The sequence below is a fragment of the Rhinatrema bivittatum genome, chromosome 4, assembly GCF_901001135.1.
Source record: "Rhinatrema bivittatum chromosome 4, aRhiBiv1.1, whole genome shotgun sequence".
Lineage (NCBI taxonomy): Eukaryota > Metazoa > Chordata > Amphibia > Gymnophiona > Rhinatrematidae > Rhinatrema > Rhinatrema bivittatum.
The window spans coordinates 286317828-286339481 of NC_042618.1; the positions used below are offsets into that span (position 1 = coordinate 286317828).

At 44.1% G+C, this 21654-nt stretch overlaps 1 protein-coding gene across 1 annotated transcript in view; it reads right to left on the reverse strand.

Annotated features, from left to right (window-relative positions):
• ITPR2 (inositol 1,4,5-trisphosphate receptor type 2) overlaps positions 1-21654 on the reverse strand; it is a 1380003-nt gene that overhangs the window by 6241 nt on the left and 1352108 nt on the right. The window contains 1 exon segment of the mRNA XM_029597493.1: positions 18881-19042. Within this exon segment, the coding sequence (XP_029453353.1) occupies positions 18881-19042 (162 nt within the window).

Consider the following 21654-nt stretch of genomic DNA (forward strand, 5'->3'; position numbering starts at 1 on the left):
CTTAAAGTTGCCCTAAATGTGCTGCTTCAAATGATTTTGTTGAGACTTTCATTTATTTCTGTACAAGCCTTTAAGCCCGTTAAAACGGGCTACATCCCTCTGTCTCTCACCTCCCCCTCATTCTCTCTCCCTCACTCCTTCACCACCCCTACCTCCCGCCCTCACACTCACCCACTCCTCCCCACCCCCCCTCTCCTCTCACTCATTCCCTCCCTCCCCTCAGTCTCACTCACAGTCCCTCCCCCCTCTCTCCCTCCCTCTCACTCACATTCAGTCCCACTCACTCTCACTCAGTCCCACTCCCTCCCTCCTCTCCCTCAGTCCCACTCCCTCCCTCCCTCTCTCTCAGTCCCACTCCCTCCCTCAGTCCCACTCACTCCCTCCCCCCTCACTCAGTTCCCCCTCTCCCTCTCACTCAGTCCCCACTCCCTCTCTCTCTCCTCCCCTCTCACTCAGTCCCTCCCGTCTCTCTCTCCTCCTCACTGCTGCCGCCTGTCTTTGCCGCCGCCGCTGCGGCCCTGTCTCTCACCTCTCCCTCATTCTCCCTCTCTCCCCCTTCCACTTACTCACATCCCTGACTCTCACCTCTCCCTCATCTCACTCTCCCCTCACTCTTCCCCACCCCCTACCTCTCTCTCACACACTCACCCACTCCTCCCTCCCTCTCACTCAATCCCTCCCTCCCAGTCCCTTCCCCCCACTCAGTCCCTCCCTCCCAGTCCCTCCCCCTCACTCAATCCCTCCTCCCACTCAGTCCCTCCCCACTCAGTCCCTCCCTCTCACTCAGTCACTCCCTCCCACTCTCTCTCTCCGTCCCTCCCACTCCCTCCCTCCCACTCAGTCCGTCCCTCCCTGTCAGTCCGTCCCTCCCTCTCAGTCCGTCCCTCCCTCTCTCTCTCGCCTCCCTCCCTCGCTACTGGCCGCCGCCGCCCGCTGCCGGTACCGCCGCCGCCGCCATGTTTTTGTTTTTTTTTGACGCTGCCTAAGACCGACGTGCTCGCCTGCACATGCGCAGTAGAGCTGCTCTCTACTGCGCATTTGCGGCACGTCGGTCAAGCGTCGTTTATCTAGTTCGATTTTAAGTGTGGTTATTAAGATTGACTGATCTCTAGTTTAGTTAATATTGTACAAATCCACTCCTCTTGTTATACTTTCCATCCATTATAATGACTACAAATGTTTAGTGAACTCAATATTACTATGAAAACCTCAGAATGTTTCTGTTACAACACCCCTCCTTCTGAAACCCACCCAGATTCAAATTCTCCCTCTATAGTGGTACATATATAGAGAGTGTCAGACTGACTATACAGAGGTGTGCTCTCTCTTTCCCCGTAATGCAAGACTATCACAAGCAAAACTTAAGCAAGACATACCATTGAAAGCCCCCCACTATCCCTATAAGAGACCAGTTTAACTACAAATTAGCTTGATGCCACCTCAGGTTCAAATTTTTAAAAAGTGCAATTGTTTAAGGCTGTGAATTTGTTCAAGAAAAGCAGTTTCTCAAGCCTTTGCACGATAGCACTCTGCATTGGGGGTTCTGCAGATCTCCATACATAAGCTATTTCACATTTGGCTGCAATTAAAATTTGATGAACCAAGGGTCATAGATGAGCAATATCTGAGTCAAAGGGGAAATTCAATAAGACATTCTTAGGAGAAACTTCTATATTCAGCCCCAAAATCTCGTTAACAAGCACAAAAACCTCCATCCAGAATATCTTTATATAGGGACAGTCCCACCACATATGAAAAAAGTGCCCTTTTCTTTACAACCTCTTAATATAGAGCCCCACAATCAGAAAAAGCTTTGTCATCATTCAGGCATAAAATACCACTCTAACAGAACCTTATAGCTGTTTTCAATTATCATCGCAGATATTGAGCTTTTCTTAGTATTAACAAAGACTAAGTCCCAGTCAGAATCTGACACCTCAAATCCAAGATCCTGCTCCCAAGCCCTCTTGAAGAGGGCTTGCTAAGAGATTCCTTATTAAGATAGCTATATAGATTAGATATCACTTTCTACCTGGAGTGTACACCACTGTGCGAATTGAGTTTAAAACCCAATAGCAGATCTTTCCAGACTACACTAGATTTTATAAGTGTCTAAGTCATAAATATAAAAATATTGTGTCTTGTGCAGCTCATAACTTGTCACAAAGTGCCTGAAAAGATATGACACTACCATCTACTTACTAATTACCTAGTATAGAAATCCGCTTATCCATCCATCCCCATGAAAAGTGGGCATCCATTCCCAATTTGAAATGGGAATTATGATTAATAGAGGAACTGTAAAAATATTGTTGATTCCTCAGGACAGAACCATGGTTCGCTGTCCTTGAGCCTCGCGTGCCAGCCAGCTGCTGGCATGCGCAAGTTACTTCAGGTCAGGTTCTGAAGTAACTTGTTAAAAAAAAAGGTAAAACGATTTAAAATTGAGTTTTTAAGAAGGTGGGGTGGGGAGGAGAGGGGAAGGGGAAGGGAGGTTAGGGTAGAGTGTAGGAAAGTTCCCTCCCTGGACTGGAAGGGAACTGGGGAAGGATGCAAGGCCTCGCGAATATAGCAAAAATGAACCCCCCCCTTGAACGCGCCATCCCCGATTTTCTAACATGCGAGCACCGGCGTACGCATGTTATAAAATCGCGCATCCATGTGTGAACACCAGGTAGTGCGTGCATATGGACGCACGTGAGTATTTTTAAAAAATCTACCCCATTCTCTTTTGCCACCTCTTAAGCAGTGCATTTGAAAGATGTATTGGTAGAGTTTGGAAAAGTTAACATAATCTCAGAAGGAAGTTCATCTTTATTATGGCGATGTACCCCAGCCAGGAGGAGGGATAAGCTATTCACTCCTCTAAGTCCCAAAAAATAGAGTTAAGTAATGGTGCATAATTTAATTCAAAAGCTTGACAAATTTGTTACTTATATGAATATCTAGATATTTAGCTTTCTTTATAGCCCATTTAAATGGGAATTTCCTCTTCAAAGGGGGAATCTGAGTATCCAAAATGGATAGATTCAAGAGCTCAGATTTGTCTAAATTCAACTAAAATCCCGACATTCTACTAAAATGACTCATCTCCTCAACCGCCCCTTGCAGAGATTGTGACAGGTCAATAAGCATAAACAAGATGTCATCAGGAAAGAGTGTTAATTTATATGTGACAGCTCCAGAATGATGTATACTGATTGCCATAGGCTCTAAAAATAATGCAAACAACAAAGGTGAAAGGGAACACCCCTGTCTTTAGCCTTTTTGAATTAAAATGGGGCAGAATAACCACCATTAACCTTCACACATGCCATTGTATAATTGCAGAAGCTAACTTAAAAAGTGAGGCCCAAAGTTCATTCTCTCCAAGACTCAAAATAAAAAGGTCCAATGCACCATACTGAAGGCTTTTTCAGAATCTATTGAAAGTATCAGTCAGCAGTTACCCGGCTGATGGACTCTGGACGGGCTTTTCGGGGTCTGGTAGGAGCATGCCTGTGCACTGAAAAACCCCAAGGGAAGTCACTTGTAAATTCGTCCTCCACTTCCCCAGGCAGGGTTCCGCCCTCCAACCCTCAATGCCTGGCTGGCTGGGAGGTGGAAGCTCCCCAGCTGAGCTTGGCTTTGTGACTAAGTCCCAGCCTTTACATCATAGTCCTCTTTTTGTACAAAAAAAAAACAAATCCCAATGAAACAATGTCCAAAAACAGTCAAACAAAAATCCAAGTTAGGCCCTGTTGGCCTATCTGCCACCTCCCATGTATCTCTGGGCCTTTACCACTCCTTCCAGAGATAATTCCACCCACACAGCAGTTTTCGAGAAATAGTTCACAAGCAGAAAACAAACCAACCAAAACAAAATAGAAGTCTCTGTGTTCCCAGGGTCACCGTTCTTGGCACCACGGTTGTAGTCCTTCCCTCACTCTCTTCAGCGTAGGCAGCTTCCTGGAAACAGAGTCCTTTTGAAGACAGACATCACGGTCCAGGATCCAGCCTCTTCAGTCCCCAGAAGGAGACTGAAGCTGCTCTAGCTGAGGTTTGTTTTTATAGGGTGGAGGCTCCTCCCCCTAGTTGCTAGGGATTGGTTCCCAGTTCTCTACCCTCTTCCTCTCACACATGTGTCTCATGTCTCTCTATTACTGGGGGAAGGAACCAGCGTGACTTCCTAGCTCTTTGGCTCCTGGTTTTTCTTCCCCCTTTTACAACTTCCCTGGGGTTTTTGGTTCCAGGGTTTTTAGTTCCTCAGGTTGTAACCTTCCTCCCCGGGCTGGCATATAAACCCTATCACACACCTCCCCATTTTCCAGGAGTCTCGCCTTCTGGGGAGACTCCTACCCCTTCCCTGGACAGAAAATCAGCATTTAATGTTCTTTCCCTGTTCTATGTTACTACAGTAAGTCGAACACATTTAGGGCCACATAACCAGCACATGAGCCGCGCATTTGTATTTTCATCACATTTAGCCACTTAAGTGGGGCGTGATCCGTAATTAAAGTGAAATGGCGGCCCAACAAATAGTATTGTAACGTTTCCATGGCCTACTTTACGGCCAAACACTCCTTTTCTACTGTGGAGTAGTTCTGTTTAGCCTTCGATAATTTCCTGCTAAGATAACAGTAACCGGATGTGTCATCCAGTCCCTCTCTCTAACTCAAGACCGCTCCGACCCCACCCCCAAAGCATCGGGTCTGTAGGATAAAAGGAGCTGCAAAACCTACATTTCTTAGCAGGCAGGCTGCCGGCAAAGCACAGATTTCAATTCCTGGAAGGCCATTTCTTGTTCTAGTTCTCACAATACTGGGTTAGGGTGGCTCTTTTTCAACTGTTCCGTCAATGAACTGACTACTCCGCAAAGTTGGTAATAAATTGCAGTAGTACCCTACCAATCCCAAAAATGTCATGAGTTGTCTTGTTCTTTGTTTTGGCATTGAACAGTTTAGCACAGCCTCTGCTTTTGATGGTACCTGGCTTCACGAGCCCATTCCCCACTATGTGTCCCAGGTACTACACCTCTGTGCTAGCCAGAACACATTTTTTTGGATTGGCTGTGAGGCCTGCAATGTCTAATGTTATACAGATGGCGTTCAAGTGTTTTAAATGACTATCCCAATTTGGCGAAAAAATCACTACTTCATTTAAACAGGCCGTCGCGTACGTTTGATGGGGCTCCAAGACCTGATTAATGAGGCACTGGAAGATCGCTGGGGCCCCATGAAGTCCAAACGGGAGAACATTAAACTGGTATAAGCCCTGGGGAGTTATGAAGCAGTTTTCTTTTTGGACTCCCGATCTAAAGAGATCTGCCAGTAGCCCTTGGTGAGATCTAAGGTGGATAGATATTTAGCCCTGCCCAACTCTCTATTATCTCGTCTATCCATGGGCATTGGGTACACATTAAACTGGGATACTGCATTGACCTGTCGGGGAGTCAATGCAGATCTCGTTGAACTGTCTGGTTTTGGGGATCAGAACTATGGGGCTGGCCCACTCACTATAGGACTTCTCTATGACCCCTACCTTCAACATCTCCTCCACCCTCTTCATTCACCAGGGCCCTCTTAGCTTCAGGGAGATGGTAGGGCTTCTGTGTAACCACCTTCCTGGGTTCTGTGACAATCTTATGGTAGCCCACCTGGGTTCTCCCGGGAAGTGCTGAAAACACATCCCCAAACTATGTAGAAAATACAGAATGTCTTGATTTTGCTGGGGGTTAACCCTTCTCCTATTTGGACATCTCTCCCCCCAGTCCTACAACCCTGGACACTAAGGCCCAACTCTTCGGCCGCTGGGGTACCTTCTGCTATTAAAGCCTCCCGCTCTATCCACGGCCTCAGTAAGTTAACATTATAGAGTTTGGTGTTTTCTCCCTCTCAACGCAACCTCATAGGTCAACTCGCCTATCCCTTCTTATTGTAAAGGCCCTTTCCACTTGGCCAGCAACTTATTAGAGGAGGGAGGGAAGCAACACTAATACCTTCTCGTTTCCTTGGAAGGTCCTGAGCCTGGCACCTTATCGTAACTACTCCTTTTGTTTGTTTTGCGCCTGCTTCATCAGCTTTTCCCGAGCTAAACGGGCTACAGTTCTCATCTTCTGATTTAACTGTGAACATAGTCCATGACAGAAGTGGCTTGATCCCTCGTTCTGACCCACGCCTCGTGGACTACGGTCAACATGTTTTGGGGTTGTTGCCCAAACATTAATTCAAAGGGCTGAAAACCCTAAGGACGCCTGCGGAACCCTCCCTGACCGCAAACAGAAGAAGTGGGATTAATGTGTCCCAATCCTTCATCCCTGCACTGAGGCATTTTCGTAACACATCATTTTTAGAGTTTGGTTAAACTGCTCTACCAGCCCATCAGTTTGTGGGTGGTAGGCCGCTGTTTTTAATGCCGTACCTCTAGCATTTGCTACAGTTCCTTCATTAGATTACTTGTAAAGTTAGATCCCCTATCGGTCAATACCTCCCTAGGTAATCCTACCATACAAAACAGATGTGAAGTTCCCTTGCGATTATCTGCATGGTGGGAGTTTTTAATGGGACCCGCCTAGGGAAAATGGGTCTCGTAATCTATGGCCACTAGAATGTATTGATTTCCTCTCGATGTACGATCTTGTGGTCCTACAATATCCATGGCTAGTCTATCTAAGAGTTGATATACTATTGGTAACGGAATCAATGGGCCTTTTGGCGGCAGCCACTGAGGTACCACTTGGCACTGTGGACAGGACCTACAAAATTCTCGGACATTTTGATACACTCCTGGCCAAAAAAAACTTTGCAGGAGCCGAGCCCCTGTGCTCACCTCCCCCATGTGTCCCTGCCAATGGATGGGCATGGGATAAGTTTAAACAAAGCTTGCTAAAGGTTTGGGGAATTATTACTTGCCACCTCTCCCCTCCCTTGGGTTGGTAATCCTTCCTATACAATAACTGATCATCTTCCTTCACCACAAAGCTAGGGCCTTGCGTGGGATCCCCTCCCCTTGCTTGTTCCCACAATTTAGTCAAGGTGGGGTCTGGTTGTTGGTGTTGTTGGAACTGAGGGAACTGTTGTATAACTACTTCCCCCAGGGGTTCCACTGCCTCCCCTTGGGGAAGGATTCCTCTCCACTTTTCGGCCCTCTGAACTCTTTGCTCTTTCTAGTTTTTCCCGGTTCTCCCACGTTATCCTGGTCCTCAAAAGGAAACAGTTTGTCCAATTGTACTTGCTCTTCCTCACTCTCTGAATAGTTTCTAGCCCAAGTGGATACCTATACCTCTTTCCCTGTGGGCTCCTGGAGAAACAACCAATCCCTCCCCATCGGCACTAATAGGGATCCAATACGTAGGTTGTTGCCTACTATCTCCATGCATACATCGCAACCCCACTCGTCCCGCAAACCTATTTCTTTGGTTTGATACCTTAAGTGCCCTGGCCAATGCCCCTGCCATAAGGGATTGATTACTTCCTGTGTCAATGATCGCCATAAGGACTTCCCCCTGAATCTTGACTGCTTTCTTTACCAGGGGCTTTTCCCCAATCCCTACTTCTGGATTGGTGACTCCTACTCCACAGAGATTACACTCCATGAGGGGACATTCCCGTTTAAAATGTCCAATCTCCCCACATTTAAAACAGCGAAAAGGGGTTTTGGTCTCCTATGTGGGTTTCCTCTTTTCCCTATCGGGGATTGGCGGATTCCCTATTCCCCTTCCTGACCTAGTCGGTAAAAGCTCTCAAGCAGGGGTCCCCTTCCTTCTGTCCTCCCGCTTCCTTCCCAGATGTTATCCACCCCCTTCTATCACCCCATCCCTCCTCGGCCTCCTTATACTTTTATGCCATATTAATGGCTTCAGTTAAGTTGGCCAGGCCTTCGGGATATCCATTGCTTTAGGGGTTGGGGTTGGATCTCAATGAATTGTTTTAACACTATCATCTTCACTATCTGATCGGGGTTATGCTCCGAGGGAAGAAGCCACTGGGAGGCCCAGTCACACAACTGATAAGTCGGTCAGTCTTTTGAAATGTCCGGCCTCGGAACAGGCGTCGATAGGCCTCGGGGGAAAGCCCCAATCTGTCCTGGATAGCTGCCTTTACTTCTCCATAGTCCAGAGCTTGGGTTCTGTCCAAGCTCCTGTAAGCAGCCTGTGCTTCCCCCGTTAGATAAGGTACGAGCCGAATGGCCCACTGAGTTCTTGGCCGGCCCGCGGCTTCGGCCACTCGTTCTAACGTGACTAAGAAGGCTTTGGGGGCATCATATGGTCCCAATTTTGCAAGGCCTAGTCCATGAATTTCCCCGTCCTGCCATTCTGCAAGAGGTTCTTGTCTCTCCTTAGGTAAACTTTCCTTTTCTCCTTGGGCAAGTCCATCTACCATCTGCAGCATTGCCTGCTGTTGTCTGGTTTGTTGGTTCAGCATGTGTTGCACGAGCTGGGCTGTGGCTGCCTGCTGCGACTGCATCTTATCGACCACACACTTCACCAATTCCTCGGCTGCCATGATGTTTGCAAAGGAAACAAAACAGACCCAAGTGCGATATCTTTTTTTTTTTCTCGCCTCACCCTTCCCCGGAGTTTTCACTTTCCAGCCCTGTTTAATCCACCAGTGCCCCCTTTCAGGTACTCTTACCTCCTGGGGCCACTGTATCATACCGTGAGCTGGATGGTGGGGTCACTTCTGGCTCTTGTCCTAAAGATTGTCAAGATCTTACTTCTAACACCACTTGTCAGCCGTTACCTGGTTGATGGACTTCAGACGGGTTTTTCGGGGTCCGGTATTTGGTAGGAGCAATCCCGTGTACTGAAAATTTCCAAGGGAAGTCACTTGTAAATTCGTCCTCCAGTTCCTCGGGCGGGGTTTGAACCTCTGACCCTCAATGTCTGGCTGTCTGGGAGGCGGAAACTCCCCAGCTGAGCTTGGCTTTGTGACTAAGTCCCAGCCTTTACATCATAGTCCTCTTTTTGTACAAAAAAAACAAGTCCCAATGAAACAATGTCCAAAAACAGTCAAACAAAAATCCAAGTTAGGCCCAGTTGGCCTATCTGCCACCTCCCACATATCTCTGGGCATTTACCACTCCTCCCAGAGATAACTCCACCCACATGGCAGTTTTCCAGAAATAGTTCACCAGCAGAAAAGAAACCAATCCAAAACAAAATAGAAGTCTCTGTGTTCCCAGGCTCACGGTTCTTGACACCACGGTTGTAGTTCTTCCCTCACTTTCTCTGGCGTAGGCAGCTTGCTGGAAACAGAGTCCTTTCCAAGACAGACATCACAGTCCGGGATCCAGCCTCTTCAGTCCCCAGAAGGAGACTGAGGCTACTCTGGCTGAGGCTTGTTTTTATAGGGTGGAGGCTCCTCCCCTAGTAGTTCCCGGTTCTCCACCCTCTTCTTCCCACACCTGTGTCTCATGTCTCTCTATTACTGGGGGAAGGAACCAGCATGACTCCCTAGCTCTTTGGCTCCTGGTTTTTCTTCCCCCTTTTACAACTTCCTTGGGGTTTTTGGTTCTGGGGTTTTTTAGTTCCTGAGGTTGTAACCTTCCTCTCTGGGCCAGCATATAAACCCTATCACAGTATCTTATAACTGGTCAGCCATTGAATTAGATTAACAATTTTGCTTATGTTGTCCACTGCCATCCTGCCCGGGATGAAACCAGCCTGAGCAGAGTGAATTAATTTTGTCATCATTCTACATAGGTGGTTGGCAAGTACTTTGCCTAGAATCTTCAGATCTACATTAATTAAAGAGATAGGCCTGTAAGAGACCCACAAGGTAGAATCCTGCTCCAGCTTAACAAGAACAGAAATACCTGCCAATCTGGCTTCCAGAAACAATTGGGTACCATCTCTTAGAGAATTAGACATGGTTAATAAAGGATGCAGTATTTCATTGGAAAATCGTTTGTAGAACCTAGCAGAAAAGCCATCAAGTCCAGGAGCTTTATTACTTTAAGATCCTTAATAACTTGCTGAATTTCAAAAATAGAAATTTCTTTTAAAAAAAATTCCTTCTCTACTTCTGATATCCTGGTGACAGCAATGGAATCTAAGAAGGTATTGATCTCTAAGTTCTGAATGGATGCCTCTACTATATAACTCACCATAAAATTGAGAAAAACTTATCTAATGTTAGCAGAAGAGATTGACATAGAGCCCTCACAATTTTAATCTTGGTAATCTGGTTTTGATGCATTTGCATTTTCAACTTGCGGGCCAACAATCTGCCAGATTTATTATACCATTTAAAATGCTCCTGTTTAATCATATTTAAATACATGCAACTCATCCCTAGTCCTTACTAACTTAGTAAATATAGCAGGGGATGTCAATTTATGTAATTATTCTAACCCTGTAAATTTACATCACAGTTTTTCTCTTACCATCATTTTCTCCTTTTTTTTTTATAGGCAGCTCTAGAAATTAAGTGACCCCTAACAACAGCTTTCAAGCCCACCCATAGAAGTGGAGGATTTACATCAGCAACAGAATTAAACGCAACATATTCCTTAATGTCATTGGACAACTGGAGGCAAAAACCTTCATCTGTTAGTAAAGTATCATTGAGCTTACAGAATCTACATCCTTTGTCTATTTCTTTCAATTGAAGATCCAACATAATAGGAGCATGGCTAACCATGTGATCAAACCTATCTCTCCATTCACAACTAAATTAACCAAAGCCCTTTCCACTATGAACTTAAGAGTTGTAACGGTATTAATAGAAAGTGTAATTCCGGGCTGAGGGAAAACAAGATCTCCAAATATTTAGGAGATTCCATTTTTCCATCAATGATGAGAATTCAGATCTATGTTTAAACAATCAGAAATCCATACCAACCGAGTTATCGAGCTTGGGAGAACAGGCCATATTAAAATCCCCTGCTACTACTATATTGACCCTCTCCTTTAGCAAGAAGCAACTCATCTATCAGCGCAAAAACAAAACAAACCCCAAAAACACCTGCTCTATTTACGCACCCAACATAATAGGAGCATGGTGCATAAATATTGACCAGAGTGTACACGGTGGTATGCACTTCAAACTGAACTAGTAAAAACCTCCCTCTAGGATCCCACATAAAATTGTTATCAAATAATACACCAACCCCTGTGTAACTTTTCACGTTTATTGGCAGCGGCAAAAAATGTATATGACATTTTTTTCCATTTCAGTAAATATTCGTATCTACACTTTAAATGAGTTTCTTAAGAACATAAGAAAATGCCATACTGGGTCAGACCAAGGGTCCAGCAAGCCCAGCATCCTGTTTACAACAGTGGCCAATCCAGGCCATAAGAACCTGGCAAGTAACCAAAAACTAAGTCTATTCCATGTAACCATTGCTAATGGCAGTGGCTATTCTCTAAGTGAACTTAATAGCAGGTAATGGACTTCTCCTCCAAGAACTTATCCAATCCTTTTTTAAACACAGCTATACTAACTGCACTAACCACATCCTCTGGCAACAAATTCCAGAGTTTAATTGTGCGTTGAGTGAAAAAGAACTTTTTCCGATTAGTTTTAAATGTGCCCCATGCTAACTTCATGGAGTACCCCCTAGTCTTTCTACTATCCGAAAGAGTAAATAACCGATTCACATCTACCCGTTCTAGACCTCTCATGATTTTAAACACCTCTATCATATCCCCCCTCAGTCGTCTCTTCTCCAAGCTGAAAAGTCCTAACCTCTTTAGTCTTTCCTCATAGGGGAGTTGTTCCATTCCCCTTATCATTTTGGTAACCCTTCTCTGTACCTTCTCCATCGCAATTATATCTTTTTTGAGATGCGGCGACCAGAATTGTACACAATATTCAAGGTGCGGTCTCACCATGGAGCGATACAGAGGCATTATGACATTTTCCGTTTTATTCACCATTCCCTTTCTAATAATTCCCAACATTCTGTTTGCTTTTTTGACTGCCGCAGCATCACTAATGTGATTTATCTATTTTATTTATTTTAAAGTTTTAAAGTTTTTTATATACCGCAAATAGGACAGTAGCCTGACCGTCTAAGTGGTTTACAATAAAACATTCATAGTTAAAAGGCAAACCAAGTAATCATAAAATACGTCACATTTGCAATACATTGTAATTCGACCATATATGTATATAGCTATTTGGGACTAGTATAGTGAACAACTTCCTGTTGGAGATAGATTTTAATGATTAATATATACTGTAAGCGGCAGTGTAGAGGAGGGTTTTCAGAGATTTCTTAAATTCTTTGGTATTTGCAATTAGGCGGATTTTTTCAGGAATGGAGTTCCACAGAATCGGACCTGTGACGAAGAAGGCCCGCTTTCGAGTCAATGCCAAACGCAATTTTTACAGATGGTACTTCTAGTATACATTTATCCATAGAATGAAGCTGTCTAGTAGGTTTGTATATTCTTAGTAGGGAGCAATGCCAGACAGAGTTAGAGTTGTATAGTAGGTTATGGATGATTGTCAGAATTTTGTAGGTGATGCGATAAGATACCGGTAACCAATGAAGCTGCTGCAGAACAGGTGTGATGTGTTCTCTATGAGGTAAGTTAAACAGAATCCGAGCTGTAGCGTTTTGGACAAGTTGCAAGGGATGGATCGAAGATGTGGGTAGCCCTAAGTATAAAGAATTACAGTAGTCTAAGTTTGTTAAAATTAAAGCTTGTGTGTCCGAGCGGAAATCTGAAGGAAATAACAGGGGTTTTAGGTTTTTTTTTAACATATGTAGTTTAAAAAAGGATTTTTTTTTTACTATGGCTGATATGTTTTTGGTCATTGCTAATCTGGAATCAATCATCATACCTATGTCTTTTGCATATGGTTTTAGAGGTATAGTTTGTCCTTCAAATATGATATTTTGTGGTGGTTGATGAATTAAGTCCAGTACTGTGGATAAGAAAATTAGTTCTGTTTTTGAAACATTCAATTTTAGTCTGTTATGAGATAGCCAGGTTTTTATTGTTGTTAGGTAGAGTTGAAGTAAAGCAAAGGTTTTTGACCAAGATTCGGAGAAAGGAATAGTGAACTGGATATCATCTGCGTAAATTTTGAAACTTAGGTTAAGGCCAGCTAAGAGGCGACACAGTGGTAAAAGATAGATATTGAAAAGCAATGCAGAGAGTGATGATCCTTGATGCATGAGAATTTTTAATTTACTCCCTAAGCATTTGTCGCTTTTTCGGGTTGTTTAAACCTTTAACATTAATCGACTAAACTTAGCCATCATTCCCAATCCACATCATTACCAATGTTACCAATACCACCCCCTCCCACAACAGTATGATGAGCAAGATAGCAATACACTTGTAAAGCTTGTTCCCAAAAACATCAATTACTCTAACCAACGATTTAGTCAATATCCTAAGAGCATTAAATCCCTGTTTTGTATTTGTCATCTCCCAACCCCATCGCAATGAAACCCCTCTGCTATTACTCCATAGCAGAACTGCCCTAGCAGTTGGAGGTATGAGCATAACCTTATAGCAGCTTGATGATCCCCTGAACAGTCCATGCAAACTAAAAACACTGATTTAAAAATGTATTCCACATCTTATCCAGCAAAGGAAAAGAAAAAGAAAAAAAAAATATTGCACAGCATCCCAGGATATCAGTATTTCTTTGTAGTCTATGTCTCTCTTTCAGCCTGCAGTGTCTTTAGGAGAGTTAGAATTCCCTGAGTTTCTTCTCAGCATCCGGCCTCCTTATCCTGCTCTTTGGCAGCATGGAAACTCAGCTTTAGAAGCCGATGAAGATGCAGAGTGCTGGGATACATTTGTCACAGAAATTCCGTCTGCACCCAAAATGGCCACTGCCTCCTGCAGTGTCTTCATTCTTGAAGTGAATCCATGGATTGTCATCTCAAGCCCAAAGGGATAAAACTAACTGTACCTGATTCTTTTCTTGCAAAGCATAGATGTTATTTCTCTAAATTCCATCCATTTTCGAATGGTAACTGGTGACAGGTCAGAAAAATATTGAAATATTATGGGATTCGAAATCCAAGTAAATTGCTTTCTAGCAACTGCAAAAACTTGCTCTTTTATGGAGTAGCTATAAAAACAAACCACTATATCTCTGGGCTTGTTTGCTATTTTAGGACCCAAAGATCTGTGAGCTTGCTCTATTTCCATTGTTGCGAGAGGCATTAGAGCCTCCTCTTGGCTATCTTGTCTCAGCCAAAACTTACATGTTCTCTGAATCACCACAGTGCAATCATTATAGTCTTCTGTTTCTGGAATCCCTTAAAATCTAAAATTACATCACCACGCTCTATTTTCTATATCTTTGACTTTCTCAGCCATCTCCAAATTTTCAGTTTCCAATTTTAGTACAATGAGCCTGGAAGTTCTAAATGGTTTTTTGCCTGGGCTTCCAAAAGCACATCACAATCATCCACCTGATGGATGATCTCCGACATTGCTTTCCGAAGATCGCAAAACCATTTCCGAAATTTGTCACGAGCTGAGACTGAACTACCCTCCGTAGTTACAAATGCAGGCCCTGGCTCTCTCTCTTTCTCTGGTGATGGTACGCGCATGGCTGCCTTCATCTAGCACCTCTGACTTCGCACTGGTTTTTACATAGGAAAATTGCTTAAATCCTGGGCCTTCTTCCTTGATTACATCTTTATAGGTAAGACTGTTCGTTGCTGTTGTTGCCCTTGGATGGCCAAAATAGAAGAGAATGTGGATGATTTCAGCAGGATGAAATTGAACAGGAATCAGAGCTCTGGTCTTATGCTGCCATTTCAGTTGGTGACATCACATCCTCTATTTGGGCATATTTACTTCTGCTTTTTATCAGGTGTAAGTACACATAAAACTAAAGACAAATTATGTACTGCATGAGGGGTCTGGGTAAACTGGGGGGAGGGCAGGCTAAAGAACCAGGGGGGGTCTTGATGAACCTAGAGACAGACTGTTCAAATTGATGTAACAGATAAAACTGGTCATTTCTTTCGTGTGCACATGTAATAAAATGAACTCACTTGCACATGTAAAAACCAGACAATTTCCAAGGAAACCAAGCAAATAGCAGTTGCATGAGTAAAGGGTAAAATTTAAGAACCCAGTGCAAGCAAAAACTGTGAGATATGCGTGTGATTAGGCAGAGTGCGTGCCGAGCGCAGTCTGAAAATGGTATGGCCACGTGCATATCTCCAGGTAAGCACAGAAGTACCAGGCTTTGTGAAAGGGGCGGGCTGGGGGTTGGGAGCAGGGGCCGGCCAGGACAGCACCATTAGGTGCTGTCTTGGGGAAGTGTGTGCTGGCAGCTGGCTGGCGCATGGATCTTACTTCATTTCTTCAGATGAAGTAAGTTCCAAAACAAAAGAAAAAAAGGTAGGAAGAGGTGTTTTAGGGGTCGGGAGGTGAGGAGAGGGGAAAAGGGAGGCAAAGTAGGTAGGGGGTTAGGGAAGTTCCCTCCCAGTCCACGCGTCTTTTAAAATCTACCCATAAATGCTTAAAAGTAAGAGCACACATATGTGCACTAGGCATATTTTATACAACACGTGTGTACTTGCGAGCATAATATAAGATTCATGCATATGTGGCTGCATGCCCTCATATACACGCATATGTGCACACATGCACTTGTTTACAATTACCATCTATATGAATAGCAGTGTTAGCACATGTTCCAAAAATTATTGAATACTTATAGAAGACATAAAATAAATAAATCATGTATTAAATAAAGCTAAACTCAAATAGACAAATGTCAAAAAGTCACAAAATAAAATATAAAGAATTGGTTCAAAGGTAAATCTGAAGTCCCAGCTTGGCCATATTTCAGTATCAAATGCCTGCTTTAGAGGAAATTAAAAATGGTAATGTTGACTTAGCTCAGTGTTCATAGAAATCTTGAGAAGATAAAACTGGAGGTGATCCCAAAGAATATCCCAGAACAATTGTTGATTATGAATCCAGTTTTCTGTCCTGTATTCTCTTCAGAAGGCATGAGAAACACTTGTGGGGACTTTGCTATATTCTGAAGACAATCTTTAGGTGAAAACACTAGACATGAAAGCGGATATCCCAAGATTTTATTGTATTAGAGTATGTCATTAAAATAAGTTAGAGCCTGCTGCAGCTTAAAATGCACTCATCAGCAGTGCTGCACACTGGAGTCAGCATCTTACACCACAGAAATCATGAGATTTTGACTCCAATGTGTATCCCCAGTGGGTATGCATGTACAAATACACATGCAACTTGATTACATGTGTAATTTTATACAGTCTTGGTAGACATTCTAAGGGTCTGAGGTGGCACAAGGGTAGGACTTATGTACAGATTTGTCTTTTCAAAAGTTTGTGCATAAATTTACAAGTAGAAGTTACGTACTGCTAGCAGCAGGTATAACTTGCTACATGTAACTTGTGCATGCATTAGAGGACTTCACCCCAGCATTTTCAAATCAATTTTTAATGCAGATAAAATAGAACATAAGAACATAAGAACATAAGAAAATGCCATACTGGGTCAGACCAAGGGTCCATCAAGCCCAGCATCCTGTTTACAACAGTGGCCAATCCAGGCCATAAGAACCTGGCAAGTACCCAAAAACTAAGTCTATTCCATGTAACCATTGCTAATGGCAGTGGCTATTCTCTAAGTGAACTTAATAGCAGGTAATGGACTTCTCCTCCAAGAACTTATCCAATCCTTTTTTAAACACAGCTATACTAACTGCACGAACCACATTCTCTGGCAACAAATTCCAGAGTTTAATTGTGCGTTGAGTAAAAAAGAACTTTCTCCGATTAGTTTTAAATGTGCCCCATGCTAACTTCATGGAGTGTCCCCTAGTCTTTCTACTATCCGAAAGAGTAAATAACCGATTCACATCTACCCGTTCTAGACCTCTCATGATTTTAAACACCTCTATCATATCCCCCCCCTCAGTCGTCTCTTCTCCAAGCTGAAAAGTCCTAACCTCTTTAGTCTTTCCTCATAGGGGAGTTGTTCCATTCCCCTTATCATTTTGATAGCCCTTCTCTGTACTTTCTCCATCGCAATTATATCTTTTTTGAGATGCGGCGACCAGAATTGTACACAGTATTCAAGGTGCGGTCTCACCATGGAGCGATACAGAGGCATTATGACATTTTCCGTTTTATTCATCATTCCTTTTCTAATAATTCCCAACATTCTGTTTGCTTTTTTGACTGCCGCAGCACACTGAACCGACGATTTCAATGTGTTATCCACTATGACACCTAGATCTCTTTCTTGGGTTGTAGCACCTAATATGGAACCCAACATCGTGTAATTATAGCATGGGTTATTTTTCCCTATATGCATCACCTTGCACTTATCCACATTAAATTTCATCTGCCATTTGGATGCCCAATTTTCCAGTCTCACAAGGTCTTCCTGCAATTTATCACAATCTGCTTGTGATTTAACTACTCTGAATAATTTTGTGTCATCTGCAAATTTGATTATCTCACTCGTCGTATTTCTTTCCAGATCATTTATAAATATATTGAACAGTAAGGGTCCCAATACAGATCCCTGAGGCACTCCACTGTCCACTCCCTTCCACTGAGAAAATTGCCCATTTAATCCTACTCTCTGTTTCCTGTCTTTTAGCCAGTTTGCAATCCACGAAAGGACATCGCCACCTATCCCATGACTTTTTACTTTTCCTAGAAGCCTCTCATGAGGAACTTTGTCAAACGCCTTCTGAAAATCCAAGTATACTATATCTACCGGTTCACCTTTATCCACATGTTTATTAACTCCTTCAAAAAAGTGAAGCAGATTTGTGATAGCTTTCCAAATTAGTGGTAAAATCAGCACTTAAACAGGGTGGGGTAGATTTTCAAAAAGCGCGATTTGGCGTACTTTTGTTGGCGCATCAGGCGCAAACAAAAGTACGCTGGATTTTAGTAGATACGCGCATATCCACTAAAATCCTGGATCGGCGCGTGCAAGGCTACCGATTCCGTATAGCTGGCGCGCGCCGAGCCGCGCAGCCTACCTCCGTTCCCTCCGAGGCCGCTCCGAAATCGGAGCGGCCTCGGAGGGGAACTTTCTTTTGCCCTTCCCTCCCCTCCCTTCCCCTCCCTAACCCACCCCCCCGGCCCTGTCTAAACCCCCCCTTACCTTTGTCGGGGGATTTACGCCTCCCGGAGGGAGACGTATATCCCCGCGCGCCGGGACGCGACCTGGGGGCGGGTCCGGAAGGCGCGGCCATGCCCCTGGACCGCCCCGGGCCATAACCACGCCCCCGGGCCCACCCCCGAAACGCTACGTCCCGCCCCGAAAACGCTGCGCGGATCGGGCCCGCCCCCGACACGCCCCCCTCGGAAAACCCCGGGACTTACGCGAGTCCCGGGGCTCTGCGCGCGCCGGTAGGCCTATGTAAAATAGGCGCACCGGCGAGCAGGGCTCTTAAAATCCGCCCCGGTATGCACAAATTTTACCACTATGCGCAGTGTTCTAGAATTATGCTCCCTTATGTTTTAACTCTTTATTTATTACATTTCAAATAATATATACAAGCAACATAAGCTTCACATTAATAATAGCCATTGCAGTGTAACTTATACCAATTACAGAAGGAAATATAAGCATAGCAAAGAAAAAACAAAAAACTTGAATCCACTACAATCACTTGTAAAACCACAATAAGGAGTGAAGTGGTCTGTGGGACAACCTTGAACAGAAAAAAAAAAAGGAAAAATATATGCATAAATCTTTTCCCCACCCTGGAATGTCTACTTGCAGTGTGGGAAAAAGTATGTGCAAAATCAAGTTATGAACATACTTTTACATTCACTGGCTCTCAGCTGATTTTCAAAAGGTGATTTACATGTGTAAACCAGGTTTTATGTGCTTAAATCCTTTTGAAAATCAATCTTATAATGCATAGCCATGACACAGTGTTTGTGCACTTGCCTGTTCTTTGAGTTCAGCTAGCTGACTTGACAGTTGCTTTACAAGGCTCATTGTTGACTCCAACTTTTCCTGTAGGTTTCTGATTTCGTTTTGCTCATTTTCCCCTTCACTGCTGACAAGGGACATAGCCCGCATTCGAGGAAACCAGTCCAGATTCTTCTCCTAAAAATAAATACAATTTATAGTTAAAGCGATTTATAGTTTGAGTGATTAATTCAAAGCTTCAAAAGACGAAACTTTCATGTGTTTCTATTTGTTTCTTTTTTGAGGTATGGAAGGGAGGGTGGAGCAGGGTTGTGAGATCTGGAAACTTTCTCCTGCTCCTTTAGGATCCCAGAGCAATCAGAACCTGCCCTAACTGGGCTAAGGAACCACAAACCTTAATTCACAGCTTTCAAGAAAAGGGAAGGGGATATTTCTATATTTTACGCCTCTTCCTGTCCAGCCTGTTCATTGCAGCTACAGGATTCCAGCCAAGAGTATTGGACTGCAGTTCCTTATAAATCCCAACACAAGTGTGCTCTACTAGCTAGTAAGTATCACAGTTGTAAGATGGCTGGAAAGCCCTCCCTCCCAGGGACTGTGAACTCTGCCTTTACAGTGTCTCTTGCCTTGGAGTAGGAGCTGGGTCTGGTGTTTGAACATAGGCCTCCTTGATGGCAGCACACAGAACTAGTTGTGAACCACTGGGATAGTCCAGAGCTGTACATAATGTAATTGAGAATAAAGAATGAGTGAGAGAGATGCAATCTAACTTGAATTCCAACTTGGTTCATATATTTTGTGAATCATTTGAAAATAAAAATCTTAGTAGATATGCGTTAACTGTGACCTAATTCTGATGTTTACTTGGGGTGACCAAGAGTTAACATTTCTGATTTTTAATAAACCTTTCCCCCCATTCAACACTAAAAACAGGAGAGTAATGTCTAGATCTGAAAAGGATTGACTGTAGAGATAGAAGGCTAGATTATATTCAAACTAGTCTGATTATTCCATCTGTGTATCACATTTTTTTGCAAAATCATTTACGATTGAAAAATATTAAAAGTGCATACTTTTATGTTCAGAAGTTCATCATTATTCAATGTTTCATGTGTGGTATGTGGTATACTAATTTTGTTTATCTGCTGTGCAGTACATAGAGCATCCTGACATGAAAAAATTGTAAAAAGATACATGCTATATAAATCATTATATGCAAATGTGGCTCCTTAGATGTTTTAGTATTTAAAAAAAAAGGTTCTAAGCTATCATTCATAACTACCTCTATACCTAATGACTGGAAGGTAGCAAATATTACATCAGTTTTCAAAAAGAGCACCAGGAGTGACCGAAGTAGTAAACTACAGCACTGGTGAGCTGACATCAGTGCCAGGTAAAATGGTAGAAACTACTGTTAAGAATGAAATTAATGGTCATATGGATAAACACCGCTTAATGGGAAAGAGCCAGTATGGGATATAAAAAAAAGGAAGGTTCATACTTTATAAATTTACTAGCCGTTAAGCCCGTAACAACGGGCTACATTTAAAAAAAAATTTTCGGTCTATTTCCTTCATACTTCCTCCCCCCACCCTCTCTCCTCCCTCATCACCTCCCCCTCTAATTCTCCCTCTCCTCCCTCACCTCACTCGCACCTCCCCCCTACTATTCGCCCTCGTCCTCACCCCTTCCCCCTCTATTCGTCTCCAATCTCCTCCCTCCTCCCCCTCTATCCTCTCCCCCCCTCGCCTCCCTCCACCTCCCCCCTCTATTCTCCCTCTCCTCCCTCTCTCCTCCCCTCCACCTCTCCCCCTCTATTCTCCTCTTCACTCCCTTCCCCCCTCTATTCTCCCTCTCCTCACTCTCTCCTCCCTCCCCTTTCAGCTGATCCACAACTGTCCCTCCCTCGCGCGCGCACCGCCGCTACTGCTCCTCCCTCCCTCCCTCGCGCGCCGCCGCCGCTCCTCCCGACTACCGATCCTGCTCCTGCTGCCGCCGCCGCCGCTCCCGCTCCTCCCGGCCGCCGCTCCTGCTCCTGCCGCCGCTGCCGCTCTTGCTCCTAAGGAGCAGGCACCATTTTTTTTTTTTGGGGGGGGGGGGCACGCTCTGCTCTGGCCGACGTGCTCGCATGCGCGGTAGAGCTGCTCTCTACTGCGCATTTGCGGCACGTCGGTCCGGGCTCCCTTATAGGTATGATTAGAATTCTTTGAAGGTGAGAATAATCATCTCGATAAAGGTGAGCTAATTGATACAGGGCCTGATTTTAAAAGTCCTACGCACGCCAGGCTTATTTTATAAAGGCCCGGTGACGCGCGTAAAATCCTGAGACACATCTAAGTTAAAGCAGGGTGAGCTTGTGTCACCTTGCGAAAATAACGGGTGGCAAGAGAGCGAGGCCTCAGTGAGGAAGAAAAACAAAGGGGCAGGAGTTAGAGGGGGGGGGGGAGGGGAGCGAGGTAGGGAGCCAATGGGAAAAGGAATTTCAAACGTGGATCAGGGATTGGGTGATTAAGGGGAGTCATAGGGAGCAACCGTTGCTGTGCCTCAGTTGGTGGGGAAACGGCCGAGGCAGCAGGCAAGAAGCTTTGCTGTGGAGATTCGATTAGGGTAAAGATAGATATTTAGTTAAGTTATTTCAGAAAAAATAATAGTAAGTGAACTAATAGATTCAATCAGGCAGGATACTCTGACCACCTGGTTGGAATTGTTAGGACTAGCGTTAGGTAGGTTTACCTCGGCGTTCTCCTGTCATGTCTAGGAGAGCGAAGGAGCTTGGTGGTGACCCGCTG